The 19110-nt window shown below is 42.4% G+C and overlaps 1 protein-coding gene across 4 annotated transcripts in view; it reads left to right on the forward strand.

Moving 5' to 3' along the window:
* Positions 1–19110, forward strand: part of CARMIL1 (capping protein regulator and myosin 1 linker 1) — a 198133-nt gene that overhangs the window by 159417 nt on the left and 19606 nt on the right. For all 4 annotated transcript variants that reach the window (XM_075142229.1, XM_075142227.1, XM_075142228.1 and 1 more), the window contains 3 exons: positions 13008–13074; positions 13385–13581; positions 17660–17766. In XM_075142229.1, the coding sequence (XP_074998330.1) occupies positions 13008–13074; positions 13385–13581; positions 17660–17766 (371 nt within the window). The remainder of the gene's footprint in view (positions 1–13007; positions 13075–13384; positions 13582–17659; positions 17767–19110) is intronic.

The raw sequence follows: 19110 nt of genomic DNA on the forward strand, positions 1-19110 counted from the left end.
TAACAAAGCACTCGCGGAAACACTGGTCTTGAGAGTTTAAGTTCCCTGCAGTGGTTTTAAGAGGGAGCTTACTACTAAGAAGTTAGTCTCTGGCAGACAGAAACGTCTTGCATATGTAGCTATGCAGTCTATAGGTAGTGCCAGCCCCGGCTGCTCCGTCCCACCATTCGCCACTCTGATAGCAAGAATTTGAATGCCTAGGCTGCAGGCAGAGTCATCTCAGCAGGCACCAGCTCACTGTCGCAGCCTGTAGCCTGCTGGTGGACACCCATCCACCACTTAGTGAGAGAGGTGACTATCCCTGCCTGGGTTCGCTTGCCCTGCCAGCCAGCACTTGCCCATACAGCCAGCAGCAGGATCACCCAAGCGCTCACTTACCTGCTTCAGGTAAAATTAACAGGACAAAGCCCCTTTGCACAGGCTGGATCAGGGGGCACTTGTGTGATCCCTTTTGCCAGCAGAGCTGTGGAGTCAGTTGATGTTCAGCACAAACAGATACAGAATTCATCTTTCCACAGCCTCTATTTATAAGAACCTGCTCGTTATTTCCCATGGTAGATCAGCAAGAGCTCCTCTGGAGGAGTTCTTGCCAAAATCTAGACCCTGTAACCTTTGGCAGAGGGACAACAGCAAGCAGCATGAGAATAACCTCTAATAGTACTGTTTCTGTAGCACACATCTGTCTGCAGCCATAATGCTTCTTGATTCAATTAATACCTGGCAAGTTGACCTTCTCAAGTGGTTGAGGAGTTTTCTGCATGGTCCTTTCTACTGCTTTTTGATTCTTATAGCGTCTCAAATAAGTAACTTGGCACAAGTTACTTATCTGTGTTGTATGGGGGAGTCTTGTTTACTCTGAAATCTGGAGAGCCTACTGAAAATAGCATATGCACAAGTTTGTCTCACTAAGAGTGCTTCATGGTTCTTGCTTCATGCAGAAGAACGGGAGGGAGGCTTGCGATTTTTTGCTCTGCAAAATTGATACCTCGTATTGCAGGGATAAAGAATAATTGCTTACAGGAGGAGGGGAGAGGAAGTCTGTTAGGGCAGGTGGTTATAGAGTACCGTTAGATTTTGCTATATTTTGTCAAGGAAAAGGAGGGGTTAGGATGAGCTGGGTTACTGTAATAGGAACTTTTAAATAATCAATTAAATAAATAAATAAAATCAAGAGTACATAGTGCCAATAGACTAGAAAACAGCTTCCAAGTCATCAAATCTCATCCCTGCTATCACTGACAACTGCATCCCACAATCCTATTCATAAATTTATCAGGCTTCCTCTCAAAACATCTCTCTCTTGGACTAGAGGAGAACTTAGAGGTAAATAGATTCTTCTGACGTTACTCAGGTCAGCTAAAGCCTCATTGCGAAGTGGTGGGTGTATCTCTGCAGTAAGATCTTACTTCATGTAAGTAAAGATCAAATTATTGTGAATTTTTGAGGTCAGTAGTGACAGGATTGGAATACTGATCTGAAACCAAAAGCACTTAAACTGGTGGAAAAAACTTCAAGTAAGCAGATGTTAAAGAAAACTAAAAGGATAGAAAGACAAAGCAATTGAAAATACAGGGTAGTTTCATTCAAAGCTGACCAGAACTTCTTTTTATCTTGTACATTTTAGCTGTGGGTCATTTCCAATACCATGGTATTTAGATACTCCAGGGGAAGTTTGTGTCCATACTCTCTGAGAAATTGCAGAATCCAGTGCCTTTTGCCAGCCAGCACTTAATTCCATGCTTGCGGGTGAGCAGTCCTGCTTTGCAGGGTAGGCATCTTCCTCTTCTTTCATGGTGTTTCTGTCCTTCCGAGACTCATGTGCTGCCCCATGACTGTCTGACCAAGCAGCATTATTTAAATCATGTATCACACTTAGGTGCTGGCACTCCATAGACCAGCCTTTGAGTTTTGCCATCCTCTCTTGGGTATTTATGATTCATGGAATCATAGAATAGTTTGAGTTGGAAGGACCTTTAAAGGTCATCTAGTCCAATCCCCCTGCCATGGGCAGGGACATCTTCAACTAGATCAGATTGCTCAGAGCCCCATCCAACTGACCTTGAATGGTCCCAGGGACGGGGCATCTACCACCTCTCGGCACAACTTGTTCCAGTGTTTCACCACCCTCATTGTAAAAAATTTCTTCCTTATATCTAGTCTGAATCTACCCTCTTTTAGTTTAAAACCATTCCCCCCTTGTCCTGTTGCAACAGGCCCTGCTAAAATGTTTGCCGCCATCTTTCTTATAAGCACCCTTTAAGTACTGATAGGCCGCAATCAGGTGCCCCTGAAGCCTTCTCTTCTCCAGGCTGAATAACCCCAACTCTCTCAACCTTTCTTCATAGCAGAGGCATTCCATCCCCCTGATCATTTTTGTGGCCCTCCTCTGGACCCACTCCAACAGGTCCATGTCTGTCTTGTGCTGAGGGCTCCAGAGCTGGACGCAGTACTCCAGGTGGGGTCTCACCAGAGGGGCAGAATCACCTCCCTTGACCTGCTGGCCCCCCTTCTTTATTTGCAGCCCAGGATACAGTTGCAGGCTCATGCCAGCACATTGCTGGCTCATGTCCAGCTTTTCGTCCACCAGTACCCCCAAGTCCTTCTTGGAAGGGCTGCTCTCAGTCCCTTCATCCCCCAGCCTGTATTCATACCGGGGGTTGCCCCAACCCAGGTGCAGGACCTTGCACTTGGCCTTGTTGAACCTCATGGGGTTCACACGGGCCCACTTCTCGAGCTTGTCCAAGTCCCTCTGGATGAGCACACACTCAGCTTGGTGTCATCTGCAGACTTGCTATGGGTGCACTCGATCCCCTGTCTATGTCACTGATGAAGATATTAAACAGTACTGGTCCCAATACGGACACCTGCGGGACACCGCTCGTCACCAATCTCCATCTGGACATTGAGCCATTGACCACCACCCTCTGGATGCGACCATCCAACCAATTCCTCACCCACCGGACAGTCCGCCCATGAAATCCATACCTCTCCAATTTAGAGAGAAGGATGTTGGGGGGGACCGTGTCAAAGGCCTTACAGAGGTCCACATAGACGACATTGGTAGCCCTTCCTACGTCCACTGATGCAGTCACTAATTTGATGATTGACCCTTTCTGTTAGTTTGTTTTAGAGAAGAAACTCACTCTACTCAAGTATTTCTATTTCCCATACAGGGTCTTAGAATATTTGCTAGTTACCTATCAAGATATCTCCTGTTTTTAATAGGGAGATGTCTTGATGTAGTAGTTCCTGACAGGACTTAAAATTCAGAAGGTTGGGTTTGGGTTTTTTTTAACGTTTAAGTTCACAAAGTATATCTCAAAGTGTCTGAGGGGTATAAAGATTTACTGTGCCTGCTGGAAAGATGTCTGAAACAAACTTCAGTGAGAAAAGAGTAGTGGCTCAAGTATGCCTGGGTTTTCAAGGGTAAAACTTCCCATCATAGAATCATTAAGGTTGGAAAAGACCTCTAAGATCATCGAGTCCAACCATCAACGCAACACCACCATACCCACTACACCATGTCCCTAAGCGCCTCATCTACACGTCTTTTAAATACTTCCAGGGATGGTGACTCAACCACTTCCCTGGGCAGCCTGTTCCAAGGCCTGACCACTCTTTCAGTAAAGAAATTTTTCTTAATGTCCAATCTAAACCTCCTTTGGCGCAACTTGAGGCCATTTCCTCTCATCCTATCGCTAGTTACTTGGGAGAAGAGACCAAGACCCACCTCGCTACAACCTCCTTCCAGGTAGTTGTAGAGCGCGATGAGGTCTCCCCTCAGCCTCCTCTTCTCCAGGCTAAACAGTCCCAGCTCCCTCAGCTGCTCCTCACAAGACTTGTGCTCCAGACCCTTCACCAGCTTCGTTGCCCTTCTTTGGACACGCTCCAGCACCTCCATGTCCTTCTTGTAGTGAGGGGCCCAAAACTGAACACAGTATTTGAGGTGCGGCCTCACCAGTGCCGAGTACAGGGGCACGATCACCTCCCTGCTCCTGCTGGCCACACTATTTCTGATACAAGCCAGGATGCCGTTGGCCTTCTTGGCCACCTAGGCACACTGCCGGCTCATGTTCAGCCGGCTGTCAACCAGCACCCCCAGGTCCTTCTCTGCCAGGCAGCTTTCCAGCCACTCTTCCCCAAGCTGTAGCGTTGCATGGGGTTGTTGTGGCCAAAGGGCAGGACCCGGCACTTGGCCTTGTTGAACCTCATACAGTTGGCCTCGGCCCATCGATCCAGCCTGTCCAGGTCCCTCTGCAGAGCCTTCCTGCCCTCCAGCAGATCAACACTCCCGCCCAGCTTGGTGTCATCTGCAAACTTACTGAGGGAGCACTCGATCCCCTCATCCAGATCGTTGATAAAGATATTGAACAAGACCGGCCCCAGTACTGAGCCCTGGGGAAATTTAATCATAATTCTGAGCAGGGAGGCTACTAGTCCACTTCCCCGTTCAGGGTAAACTGTATCTGATTCACTGTGATGAGTCTCCCTGTAGCATTTCTCCTTTGAAGTGTCACTGCTTCAGTGCACGTGATGCATCGTCTGCCCCCAAAGGGTCTAACGATGGTGGGAAGATGACTGGTGGTTTTTGCCTGGACAACTACTTATCCTTTTGGTAGCTGTTCGCTTCAGGTTATCGGAAGGAAGGAGAGATGCAGAAGTTGTGTAGGTTCTCAGTCCTGGGAAGCTGTAGGGCAGGCAGATATAACAGTTCCCGTTCATAAAATCATAGAAAGGTTTAGGTTGGAAAGGACTCTTAAAGACCATCTAGTCCAGCCCCCTGCCATGGGCAGGGACATCTTTTGCTGGATCAGGTTGCTCAAAGCCCCATCCCAACTGACTTTGAACACTTCCATTCAGGAGTACTTTGCCTCAAACTTGCTTTAATGAAGTTGTTGCCCAGGGCACCTGATAGATATAGTGGCTGTCTTTAAAGAATTGCCTAAGAATATCTTAAACGGCTGTCCACCCCTCCATATTCGCTAAGTTTAAGAGCTTTTTCTTCTTACTATGTGGAAGTTTAGGTCATGAACAAAGTAATTTTTGCCTCAGCATTTGCCAGCTGAAGGTAATGAACAAGCGTTAAGCAAGCAGATTGTGGTGGCTTAAAGAGAGAGTTTGTGCCATCTGACCTCCAACAGCTCTCTGTTCTACACTTAGTTTTTAACTAAAATAAATTAGTTGGAACCATCCTCTTTGTTCATCTTAGAGCCCAGCTGCTGTAGAAGATGCTGCTAGCCTCTTCATGAGCAAGTAGAAAACAGAACTGATGATACGGAGAATTGCTTCTTCTCTTGCAGGTGGTAATTGCAGGCAGAGTTCCTTGCAGGATACTCGTTCAGAACATGAAATAAAAGATTCAGTTTAATAGTTGTAGGAACTGCTCTGTTTAATTCATGCATCTGTTTTTTTTTTTATTCTTCATAATAAAATCTTTGGATATTTATATGCAGGAATATTTATTAGCAGGAATTTTACATGACTTGAAAGATGCAAGTGCAGAATTATTAATTAAAAGAATATATTGAAATACTTGGTGAAATATCACAGAGTACATGAGCCACAGCTCGGCAAGTAGGAAAGCAAAGGTTTCTTGGCTAGTAAAATGAAACGAGCTCACGGACAACTCTATTGAGCTTATCTTACTGCAGTGCTACTCCTTTCAGAAAATGTTGCTGTACAAAGTAATTCTAAAGGTCAGGCTGGTTTAGATGAGACTAATTGAATTACTTCTGAACCACAGCTCGTTCTCTAGAAATTCAGCTCTTGAGGAAGGGGAGGAAATAAACAAACATACTCCTTAATTTCACGTATGGATTATTTGTATGCCATATTTATTTACAATATCTATATTTATATATAGTATTTCCATATAGAGGACAGAACTCTGAAATACCAGGTCAGGACTAGATCCTCTGCTGGTGTAAAAATGCATAGCTGCTACATTCAGGACAGCTGTATCAACAAACAGCAGCCTATCGCAGCTTGGCCTTGGTTTCTAAATGATGTGTAGTGGCTTTGCTCTCCTGTCTCCTGTAAAATACTCCATTAGCTGTCACAGATTTTAGCATTGCCTTTAACTTTCCAAGGACAATGGCACTCGAGGGCGAGATTTTAAGAGCGGTGATCCAGGTTACCATCGCTGCTAGTGGGAAATACGGAGCTAAATTTCTGCAAGCCATGCTGAGGGTTATAAAATCTTCAGTAGTTGAAGTAAGCAATAGCAACTTTTTGGTTTCTAAGGCTTTCTGTGCAGTTGGTGAGACACCTATCTGTCCAAAGATTCGTATGCAAAAAAGCAAAGTTGGTCAATTTACTGCTCTGCTATATAAAGAATACCTGAAGATTTTTTTAATTTTTTTTTTTGTCATGAGACAGCAGATGTGTGATATCTTTGTCAAAGGTAATTAGGAGACTAGAAGAAGCATGGGAAATGTCGATTGACTGAAATGGTGTCATGGCAGCTTTACAGGTCAGGATTCCTTACAGCAAAAGAAAACAGTAGGACTTGTGATAAAATGCCTTGTTTTCTTATGCCTCTTCCTTAAAAAGGCGTACCCCACAAAATACATACAGCTGAAACAATTTAGCACTGGTTTAAAATGTTCTGGAAGAATCCTGGAAAATATTTTTTCTGACAGCTCATTCCCAGTTGGCACATTGTTATGATTCCCCCATCCAATTTCCGGTTTTGTTTGGGTTGAATTTGGTTGGGATTTTTGGTTAGGGGTTGGTGTTTTGTCTTTAGCAATGGTCCGTGTACGCTGGGAGGCAGGCCACTTTATTTTGTGATTATGCCGAAGGGGAAGGGTTGGGTGGCCTCGTGGTCTGTGGTACTTCAGGGGTCTGAAGACTGGTATTAGGTTCCCTGCAAAGCAGCCAGATTCCCTGGTGACTTCAGGCAAATCCCTTAGTCTTTGCTTTGCTTAATGGTGCCTCCTTGTCTAACCTGTTGCCTGCTGTGTGCCTCCCTCTCCTCCTTCTCCCTCCTTACTCCCCACCCAGAAGCTGTTTAGCACCTTGTGACTTTTAAGCGGCTCAGTAGTCACGCTCACTGAGGTGAGATCACTGAAGTGTGGAAGGTCAGAGTTTCCATAAGCCCCTGCTGGACCAGGACCGCAGATTGTAAACTCCCCCAAATCCTGGGATTGCTTCCTGTTATGTATGTATTGCTTTGCACTTTGGTCCTAATCACATTTCCAGCTGCTTGTGCAATATAAATAACTTTCCTGCGTATGCATTAAATACACAGAACACACTGGAGTAGGACCGCAAATGCTGTCTGAAAGAGAAACCATGTTGCAGATTGATTTTTGTGGTGTGCTGGAGATTTATTTTTAAAATGGTTTCAGTTTTCGAGATGTTTCTCAATGGATTCTGCAGTCTCTCCAGCAATCTCAGAGCACCCCTAGTGAATGGTAGTATAGAAGATGGGCAAGAGAAGAGAGAACATGGATTCTGGCAGGGAAATGGAGTAAGAGTGTACGTGTGTGTGTGGATAGCATACAAAAATTAGAGTAATGAGGAAGTTTGCCTGAATCACTCTTAACTGAGAACTCCTGTATAAAGCCGAAGTTTCTGAAGGTAAAAGAAAATAAAAATTAAAAAAAAAAACCACAAAAACAAAACAACCAAACAAAAACCTTGAGGAAAATAAAGGAGTGGAGCTGTGTGCAAGAACAGTGTTCTTGCTATTCAAAGATAGCCCATCGTATCTCTAAAACTTTTAGCTATAGTTAAGCTTAGACGTATGAAAATGTCAAAGCATTGAAAAACTGACCTTAATATCCCTTCAACAATTAAATTATGAACTTCATGTTATGTGCAGACCGTTTTCACTGCTGATAATTAAACACTGGTGCAATATCCATTAAAAATGCAGCACTTCCTTGCTGAGAAGTTTAATGCAGACCATGACTATTGACTTCTGCCACAAACACTCTGCTAATACCTGCGGTGTTGTTATAGCAGCAGTTCCCATTCAGCTTGAAGACAAAACCGCACTTCTAATCATTGTTTTTTCTTATTCTAAATTAAGGGGGAGGATTGGTCATGGCCACACAGAAGATGGGATATGGCATTGCTTCATTTCATATGATGGCTGTGCTGCTTCCTTTTTTAATTTTTTGAAGGGGAGATGAGAGGAAAGGTTGTGCTTTTTGAATGGAATAGCATTCTTCTGATGTGCCAAAAGTGCTTGAAAGCCTGCGCCTCTAAACCTCCTTATGGGAAGGAGAAATACTGTTGCTTTGGATTAGGTTTATGTAAACCTCAGGAGAACAGACTTGCACCTCTTTTCATTCTTTCAAGAGAAGCTTTGTTTTGTTTTCCTTGCTCTTCTGCTGTCCACAACAAACTGCTGATTTTTAATTCAGAAGCTTCCTTCAGACTAGGAAATAACAGAATTACATTTTTTTCTCACTACTGGTGCCATCAAAATGAAAAAACACAGTCAAAATGAAAAAACACAGTACATTGGGACAGCAGGTGGCCGGTTGGCACCATTGGCGCGTGCCATATATTGGAAACAAACGTCTGAAAACCTGAATTTGTCCCAATATAGATAAAACAAGAGAGATCACATCCTTCTCCGGTTATCCTCTGGAAGCACGAAGTGTATAGCACCTTCAAATGCAAGGGAATTTTTACCTCATTCTTGCATGTCACCTTTCCTGCTAAGACTTCTGAGTGTTTTGGCTTTAGTTTTCTTTATTTTGGTGACTCCTGGTTTTGCCTCCTTTCCTGAGAACTGCTATTGCTTTGTCTTCCCCATTCATATTCTTTTTTCTTTCTTTTTTGCTGCATGGAGACTCTCTGCTGTACAAGTGTAAGTATTTTTTTAGCTCTGCTGTTTCTGGCCTACTTGTTTATGTTTTTGTGCTCCATTTGCCTCTGTGCTGCCTCGTGAGTCCCCCGGGAGACTGTAGTGCCATCCATCTGCACCTACAAAGGAAATAGGCAGCGGTTCAGGGATGAGATTGGATTTTAAAAAAAGGTTCAGCTAGCGTAGCATCTGAATTTAAAGCATCCCTTGGCTTTAAGACTAAACCAAAGCAGAGTGCTGATGTCGGCGGTATAAGCACAAACGTTGCTGCTTAGAAAGAAAATCTGTTGATTTGGTTTTATATTCAAGCGTCATCCAACTTAATGAAAGAATAGCTTAAAAATGGGCATGAACTAGGCCTTTCTTGCCACTAGGGTGGAAGAGATGTCAGGGGTTATCTCAGTTTGGTCAGTTGTGTTTTCTTTGTCTGGTTGGATCACCTTGAGCTTTTGACTGCTGTTCTCACCTTTTTGTGCTGTTGCCCTTAATGCGTTCTCGAAGCTGAAAACCCATACATTGTTTTGCAGGAAGGAGGATTGAAGAGAGACTGGTTGCGGAGCTGAATTTCAAGAGGGAGGGAGTTGTTCATTAGTTTGTTTGAAATCTTTTGAAAGGGGAGTGACAGGAGGGTCACAGAGCATCCCTGTATCTAATAGGGTTGAATATAAATTACTTTGGAGGAGAAAAACATGGAAATGAGCATATCCCTCAGCACTGAGAGTAATTTCAATTATCTGTATAATCAAGGAATGTAGAGTATCTGAGACCCTGTTGCTAAAAGCACATTGTTTTCTAGCACTCAAACCAAAGTTATTTTGGCTGTTGTTTTTAATTCCCAACATACTAGTGTTCTTCCACAGTTGGTAATACAATTTAAGAACACTCAAGAGAGCTCAGGTAGTTCTGTGAGGAAGGGCATCAGAAGGGAGGAATGTGGAAAAGTGATCATGGGAAGAGATCCTGGGAGTTTAAAGTTAGCTTGGACATATGAGTGTCTAAATAAGCCCTTATTTGGGAGCGTGGTGGAGATTTTCGGCTCCCATCTACTGCAGAGGGGTACCTTTGTGGGACCATCTCCAGGGATCTCAGTGGCATAGGTGCATGCAGACTTCCAAGAGGGCCTCCCAAGACCCAGAGATGCAGTTAATCTTTTTATCTGTTCTGCTGGGCAGCCTACAGTGTGCTCACAGAAAAGTAGGCAAAACAAGGAAGAAGTTCAGGAGGTGGTCTGCTAGAAAGTTCCTGGAAGATGGGGAAGAAGTGAAGGAGGGCAGGTTGATACTACCAGCTATTCCCCGGTAAAGGCCATGAGTGAAATGTAAGGCAGGAAAGCCGCGTTGTGCTCGTGTGGCCAGCGATGGTGGGAAGGCAGAATGTGCGCGTCTGCCAAACCTGAACTGCTCCCATGAACTATGGGAAATGGGGCTGAGGCTGGGGAGAGGCAGAGATCTTTCCCTAGGAGTTCAGGTATCTCCTCTGGTAATGACATGTGCTCTGCTGCTGTAGCATACTGCACAGTGGCTGAGATACTAAGCTGAGATTAAGTCTAATATTTTGTAAAAAGAGCACACTGGCCTATTTAAATTAATGCTTTGACCCATTTTGCTCTGTGTGTGATCTAGAAAGTTCACTTGGCAAGAAGCCTTTCATCTGTGCACTTCCTAAACAGGCTAGAAAACAGAAGGTTTTCAAATAAAAGTGTATGTATAGCTATTATTCATGCTGTTAAAGCAAATGGGAGGCATCTCTATCCCTCTGCCTTTATCCCCAGCAACCACGCTGCTGATGGATCATGCCAAGCTGACAGTAAGTTATAGCAGTGATCCAGAGACTGGCTTATGGTCATCAACACAGGCTCTGCAGGGTCATCTGGGGGCGTTTTCTTGTCTCGGAAGGAAGATGAAATCAATCTGTTCCTGGCTGTCGGGGTTGTCTTGGAGCGTTTAAGTCCCTGCACAGGTTGCTCAAAACTTGCCCCGTGCTGTTTCACATTGGTGCCCTGGGCCGATGCAGCTCTCAGCTTGTCTGTCTTCATCCGGGAGCGCTCTGAACACTGGCCATGGCTGTGAAGTTACTGAGCGATCGGAGGTCTCCCATCAGCCTTGTTTTCTGTCCTCCTTTCTGATCTTCTTCAGCGCATGAGTTGCTGCATTATCCTATTAGATGTAATTCTCAGTCCAACCACCAAAAAAAGTGGCAAACAGACCAAAATGCATGCAAATATACATTAACAAGAGAAATGGGCTACGGCTGGAAATAAAACCAGAGGACTACTGATAGTGACTCCTAATTGCTGTCCCCCAAATGCCGAGCTGCTTCAACTCTTCCTTACATGAGGCGCGGATGCCTTTGGTTGTTTCAGGTTTGGGTGATAGATCGGCAGCTGTCGAGGTGTGCTGTTCAGAGGCTGCCCAGTGCCTACCCATTGCGCAATCCACTGCAATTTTGGCTGAAAAAGTTCAGCACCTCTGCAGCCACTTGCCATCGAATCCATTGCATTTAATTTATTGGTAACTCTGAAAGTAATGTCTGACCTTTTGATGCAGTAACACTTTGCCTGCTCATTAGTCTGCTCAGGTGCCAAGCTGTTTCCTGGCTGGTCTTGAAACTATTGTATCATTTACTGATGCTTGTCAAATGTGGAAGTGGAAACCTGCAACAGCTGAAGGTATCTTTTTTCCCCAGCGGTGTGCATGGTAATAAAAACAGAGCTCTGTTGCCCAGACGGTGCTATCACTGCCTGCTCTGTAGTCTGCAAGTCCTTTTCAGGTCTTGAGAAGATGGGTAATAATTTTCTATTACAAAAATCTGTCATAATCCTGAGTATTGAATAGTGGCATAATAATCCTCCTGACTACTTTAGATGGGAATATTAATTCAGTACATGTAAGTCTGTGCACTGAACTTTCCATACGTAAAAACTAGCAAATGTTTACCTTAAACAATTCATGATTTGTCTGAGATGTCAATGCCAACTATGTCTTTTCTGGCTCATATAAAAGTGATACTACTAAATTTGATTAACAATTCTGTTAATGAATTCTGAGCCATTACAGCTTCCTGACTGACATTCCAGATTTGAAGCCACTAGGCTTCAAGACTAGCAAGTAAATGGAAGTATATGGCTGTGACTAAAGCCGGCATGTACGACTCTACCACAAAAGGAGCCCATCTTTGCAGAAGCTGAGTCATTTTAAATTAATTCTTTAGAAAACCTGCAGGTTAACTTTTTGTTTAAAAGTCTTACAATGCTGAGCTGTGTTAAGAAGTTCAGCATTGGTGATGCATGCATTTCCTGTAGCAAAACAAAAGTTTCCATGCAAACTTTCAGAAGAGTTCAGGCAAGAAAATAAGGGCAACCTTCTTCCAAAAATAACAAACTCAGGTCTTAAGTTTGGGTATTTGTGCTCTTAAGGCAACATACTCCTTTTTTCTGGGAATGTGAAGATGAGAAGAATAATAGCACATAACTTTCAGTAACGACGTTGAATGTATGCCAAGGTAACTTTCCACCTATTCTCAGCGTATCTAAAGTCCAGGGAAGTCATGTGTTTGCTGGAGATATTGCTAACACTGAAATGGTACTTTTGCTTTTTGAAGAAGGGTTGTGTGCTCCAGACTGCATTTTCCTAGGGAAGTTTGGTGAGCTGTGTGGTGGTGTCCAGAGGCATAGATACCTGAATTTTAATCATTCCCAGTAGCATGTCACTAACAAATGAACTGAGGAAGTGTATTTTGTATCAAAAATAAAAGCCAGAACAGGGGGGAGACTGGTATTGTCATTAACTGTGCAGTACTGGATGCAGTAATTAAGTTTTCTGTGCCTCATGATCTCAAATGCAGAGGTGAGGTTTTAATAGTTCCCTTGTTTTACAGTTGGGAATCAATGAGTTAATGCTTGGACAATTCAAATAATCATCCTGTGCCTACGGTTTTAATGGGAAGAATAAACTACCTCCCTGGTTCTGTTCAAAGTCAGTTGAAGAAAACGTCAATTTAGAAAAAATTCTGAATGTTGGATAAGGGGAGGAAAAAAAACCATTCCCTTCTGGTGTTAAACCCAATCAGATCTTGAAATGATACATAGGCTTGAAGAATTGATTTGTTGGATAGAAGGGGAAAGTTGTTCTTTGTCATTTCTTTTGTCTGATAAAGTAATTTTTGTTTTGTTTTATGTTGATAGATGACTCCTAAATCAAAAAGGAAAAGCATCCACAGTAGAATGCTCCGGCCAGTGTCCAGAGCTTTTGGTAAGTGAGAATTTCTTTTTGCTGCTTTGCTTGCCTGAGATTCTTCTAGGTAGTTCTTGTTTGAAAAGCACAGGTGACTCTCCCTCTCTCTGGATTGCATTTGAGGCCCACACTGGTTGCTTTGTTTTGTGGCTCTGCTTGTGTGTTTGGTAGTAAATATTTGCTTGCAGTGCTCTCTGTGCTCACAAACGTGTTGTGGCTGAGTTCTCTAAATGTGTTTATCATTATTTACCACAAAAGAGAGGAATGGCATTGTCTTTTGTTTTAAATAGCATGTTAAGTCTAATTAGAAAGTTTTGATTTCTCTTAGAAATGGAATTTGATCTAGATAAAGCACTGGAAGAAGTACCTATCCATATAGAAGACCCACCATTTCCTTCCAGCAGGCCGGATAAACGAACTTCTGGATTCATTTCAGAGCTGCCATCAGAAGAAGGGAGAAAACTGGAACACTTTACAAAATTAAGGCCCAAAAGAAATAAAAAGCAGCAGCCCAGCCAAGCAGCAGTGAGTCTACATTAAAATATTGCTGGCAATGTCGTCTGTTGATTGCTTTTTGCCATGAGTCAGGTCTTGCAGTGTAATGAGAGCAACTGTTAAAGTTTTAAAAGCCATAAGCAATTACTTAATTTTTCTTCTGGTATTCGTGTTCATGTCTTTCAGTGTGCAATCCCTATTACAAGCTTTTTGTCTTGTTTGACAGAGCCTAAAACCAGGATATGTTTTAGCCTTTTTTAATTTGCTTTTGTTTTTTCATGGAAGCAGTTTCTGGAGGTACTTGGAGCTTTCACAGGAAACACACAAAATATCATGAGACTTCTCAATTATATTGCAAGGGTTTGTTAAGTCTTAATCCTTTTTTCTGCCTGCATTAAGACGTGGTAACTTGGCATGAATTCCTATTTCTATCAGCTCTCAGAGGAGCTACTCTGTGACACCCAGCTTCCCACAGCTCCTTAACTAAAGATGGTGTTTGGCCAGCAAATCTGCATAGTCACAGATCTGTTTTTCATGCTGGAGCCTGCCTTTGAAAAGCAAAACAGAAGAGCACTGTCTGTCTACGAAGGGCATTGGTATGAACCCAAGTATATGTGTGTGGAGTTCCCACAGTTCCATTTCCCTGGCATACCACATCAATACAGATTTATTTCTATGATGGTATGTCCTCGGGGTATGTAAGGACAAATCTGGAGGAGTTACAGAGCTATCTCAGAGCAACAGAGCACAGCTGATATGATAAGTAACCCTTATCAAGGGGCAGCTATTGCTTCTCTGCATTACGCTGCCTAGTAATGAATGCCTGTGGCCTCTTCTGCTTCCTGAGGATTGTTGGCAGAGAGGACCCTTGAAAATTTCCCTAATGTTGGGAAAGATCATGTCAGGCAGTAGAGTGCTTTTTGCACCACTTGGAAATGGAGAAACCTTCAAGCAGAGGGGATATTCCCTTGCACTTTACAGGGAAGCATAGAGTTAGCATAGAGGTAGCAGAAGGATGGACTGGTCTCCGTGCTGTAGTGTAAACACATCTGTGTTTACTTTTTCCAATTCCAACTCTGCAGAACGCACATGTTTTCCCAGTTGCTAAACTTGCCTCTCTTCCAAACTTACTCAGCGCATCCTGTGCCATCTGCACAGGGGTGTGGAAGGAGCCAGGGCATGGGAGGGCAAGTGCTTTGCTACCAGGCATGGAACTAAGGCATACAATATCTTGCTCTACAGAAACAAAAATCTTCCTTCTTGTAGAGGAGAAGTGTTACTTCCCATGATAGTACAGTGTTGTGGGAATGCTCATCCATATTGAATTAATTAGGAAATTAGGGGTTTATATTTAGTTGCTGAAATTGAAAGGAACGTCTTAAACTAATTTGTCCCTGTCTTGGTTTTATGGACCATTTAATTCCTTACTAGTTCTGACCTCATAACAAGTCTAAACAAATTTTTGAAAGACTTAAGATGTTTGCTTTGATGCTTCTGAAAATGAAGTGGCCAAATTTTGAAGGCCAGAGTCATGAGTGGGCTATGGCATTGTTTGCAGAATTGATTTGCTGCTGGTTTTGCCACTTTGAGAATACAAGCAAGCAGTGGTTAGGAAAAGCACTTGAAATGTGAGAGGCAAAATCTTGACCTTTTCTACCGCTTAAAGCAGGTCTGTTGGTTTGTTTGCTGTTCCCATTATTTCCATTTAAGGGGTCTCAGATGATCATAGTTGTACTTCTCTGGTTTTGCTGGAAAGCAGATTTGTTCTTTGTAAACTGAAAAATGTAAGAAAAAAAGGGAAAAATTGAGAAAAAAAGGAGACATGTAAACTTTTAACTTGGGGTGGGTGGTGGACAGAAGAAAGATTTATGATTTTGTCAGTCTTTACTGAAATGAGTGTTCAGAGCGGGAAAAAGAAAACCTTAGCACCACACACCCCCAAGTAGCTCTGAAGCAATACAATGAAACAGTTGTTTATCATTTAGATTTTTGTGAGATCTTAACCTCATGAGTTCTTCCATCATGTGTGAAGATTTAGTACAGCAAAGAGGTGAATCTCTAATGTATGAAGGAGATTGTGATTCATCTTATTTATTTCTGCTTCCAAGCCAGTTTTTTCCTTAATAAAGAAACATAGAAGGCTCACTTTTAAACATGGGCTAAAAAAAAAAATAAAATTGACAAATGAAAACTTAACTTTTTTTTTTCCCTAGCATTAGGAGTGTAAAACACAAAATAAACAGAGCTCAGTCTTTTACATTAACGTTGATCACTAAAAGGCACTACAATAAACATCTATAAGAAAATCCTGTGCCTTGAGGACCTAATTAGGCCCTCAGCATTTGTGTATGTCTTTAGTACATTTTTAGGAACTTGCTGCTTTTTCAGATGCAAACTGTTTTCTTTTTTGAGGTAGATCTTCTCATTTGCTGTAGATCGTTGGATTCTTGCATTACTTCCCCTTCAGGAGATGCAGTTGCCTTTGATACTTACATGTTTGTTCCTACTATCTGGGGGGCTCCAGTATCAATATTAAGTGGTTTCTCATTTCTCATTTCTGTTGAAATGCATCAGCCACTTTTGGTTGACACATTTTGGTTGAAACGTCAGTGTCAACTGTTTTTTGACTGAGAAGGTAAATATTTACATTGAGACAACCAGCACTGGTGTGACCAACCCAGATGTTAGTATATGCATTGCTGCCTAGTGTCAGATGTTTCAGCTAAACAAGTTCTCTACCAAAAACCCCAAAGGTGGCAGAGTTGGAAGTCTGAGAAGTCATTGTCCTTCTTAGAATAAAACTGGTTTTTATAGAAAATATGCAGTTTGACTGGCAATAAAGCAGTCGTTACCAGGTGGGCTCTTTCAGATCAGTATTTCATTGCTACAGCAAATATCAATAAAATATTAACTATTATCTTTGATAACAAAGTAAGTACTAGGCTTCTAACAAGGTTCAGCCATGGAAAGTAAAAAGTTTAATGGATGTGTCAAAGCATTAGTTCATATGCAGTCCGTTGTCCTGGCTTAATGAGGCTGGGTTTGATGTTAACAGCAGCTTTTAAGAGTATCTGTTTTTCTTTTTAGAGGCATAGAAAGGAGTGTGTATTCCGGATGAAAAGGGAAGCTGGGATTAGTCTGAGTTATTGTGGCAACTAGGAGATTCCTTGATTAAAATTGTTTCAAATTACAAACCCTGCTATTTTGCAGTAGACTGATTCCTGGTCGTTAGTAGTACCAAGAATACAACTGGGTTGGGTCTTGTGGAGTCCTCTGTAGTCACCTAAAAGATTTCCATACCGCGTTTAAATTGAAGAAAGTCTCTCTACTGGTAATAGAGCTTTTCCACATCAAAGCCACGTACGGGAGCTAGATCACGTGAGAAATCCTCCCAGGAGACGGCATGTTTCATCTTCAGGAGGCTGCAGAGTCACCAGCTAATCTTCACGGGGCCTTTGTGGTTGGCAGGTATTACTAAGTCAGCCTGGTTTAGATGCCTCCAGTCACCCACATTCAAAACGTGGGCATTGAAATGAAAGAAAGGGAGCAGGTTTTCCATTTTCAGACACTCAGCAAAAATCTGTGTTCGGTTCCTAAAGTGAAACACCTTATTCTGCTTTTAGAATCTCTGCTTTTGGAAGTGCTGGATTGAATGAATTATGAAAAGCTCTGTTAGCCTGCTGGAGCTCTGTTTCTAAATCTCTAAATCCAAAATCCAGAACATATGTTTTTCTCTGAACAGGGAAACAACTAGCTGTTGAAAATACTTTCTCTTCAGGTCACCACCTGATCAGGATTTAATTTTTCCTTAACTCCTTTTTTTCTTTTCTAAGTGAACTAGTGCTCTATTCTACAAGCCCAAGGCATTTGATTCCTGGCCTCATGCATTGCAGTATCCACTTTGTCACTGGTGTTTTGGGTTACTTTGCATTTGATGTAATGCATCAACTGGCCTGACTACGGGGGGAATTCCAGTGGTGATTCCATTGTCTGCACTGAGGTTTCGTTGGCACACGCAATTTTCATAATGTCTTAACTCTTAATTATTATCATTGAAACAAATATGCTTAGGTTATTATATACCAGAGAGAGTTTTTTCTTCTGTCAGGTGTCTGCTGGAGTGCCTCCAGAAGGGGATCAGAATGGCCTCATGGGGAGAGTGGATGAAGGCGTGGATGAATTTTTCACTAAGAAAGTGACAAAAATGGATTCAAAGTAAGTTCAAATTTTTTTTTTTTTAAATTAAATTAAAAAAAAAAAAATCCATCCTGATAGCTGGGCAAATAGCACTTCTAAGTTGTATTTGACTTCCAATGTCCAGGGTTGCTGTTGTCGAAGTCAGAAAACACTGTAGTAGTCAAGACATTATGAATTCAATTACCCTCCCTTAAAAATTACTACTTTGAAATAAATTGCTTTAATATACCATGTGGGGGGGATTATTGACTAGTGTGTATTTTTATAATTCAGTTGACTTCATTTTACCCTTCAGTGGAGCTCATTAGAGCTGAAGCAGAGCTGTGTGTTGGTTGAGGAACTCCTCTCCAGTGCTAGTAGTACACAGGTGTCTCTGTCTAGTAAGGACTGCTATTGGGCACAGTGTTTTGATAGATGACAGTAGATTTATGTTGTTTTAGAAATATGTTAAAGATGTGTTTGACCAATTTGTAGTATTCCAGATTTAGGCAATACATTAATCTGAAAGTTATGTTTCCTTCAGCTTTGTATAAGGGTTATACAGCTTATACAATTGCTTTGTAGCTGGTTGTATATTTACAGAACCATGCATCTAGATGTTCTTGTGTTCATGCATGTTCGTGCACATGCGCACACAGACACAAGCACAAATACATAAATGAGAAAGCTAGGGCGATTTCCAGACAACTTGAATGACCCCTTCTGTGCTGTATGTGACATCCATTAAGGAAAATGGTAGATGTTAACTGGTAGATAGCTGTGGCAGGAAAAGCAAATGTTTTAAAGTCAGTGTGAGTTATAAATATCTATAGTGACATGTGAAGCCATGTATGATATACTATGTGGTAAAATTATGATGTCTCTGAAAAATGGATTAGCCAGGTTAAGTTCAGGATGCTCACAGACTACTGCATCCTCCTGTGCTTGGGCGCCTGCCAGCCACTCATTTCGGATGTCCCCGTGAACTTGCACTATCCCTGCATGCCCGTCCTTGGCCATGCCCATGGCTAAGGATCTTTGCTTCATTTGCTGCACTGATGGTGCTCTCTCTGGTTGGGATGCTCTTATGCAGAAGTGTTATGTGCCCAGCTTGCCCCTCAAGTGTGAATACTCTGCTTATAAGATGCCTGTAGAAAATCTTACTGGCAGGTGAGTTGTTTTGGGGTTGTTTTTTTTTTATGAGGATGAGCATCTGCACTATAAAGGTGACCTCTCTGTGTTCCTTATTGAGGGAAGGTGGGCTGTGCCAACTAGTTCCTATTTCAAGCAAGGCCCTTAAGGGACAAGATCCCCCAAAAGCTGTGTGAATCAAGTACCTGGATCAGTTGTTCTCCTTTTACTAATGGGCAGATACAAACCAGA

The sequence above is a fragment of the Calonectris borealis genome, chromosome 2 (genome assembly GCF_964195595.1).
Source record: "Calonectris borealis chromosome 2, bCalBor7.hap1.2, whole genome shotgun sequence".
In the NCBI taxonomy this organism is placed as follows: domain Eukaryota; kingdom Metazoa; phylum Chordata; class Aves; order Procellariiformes; family Procellariidae; genus Calonectris; species Calonectris borealis.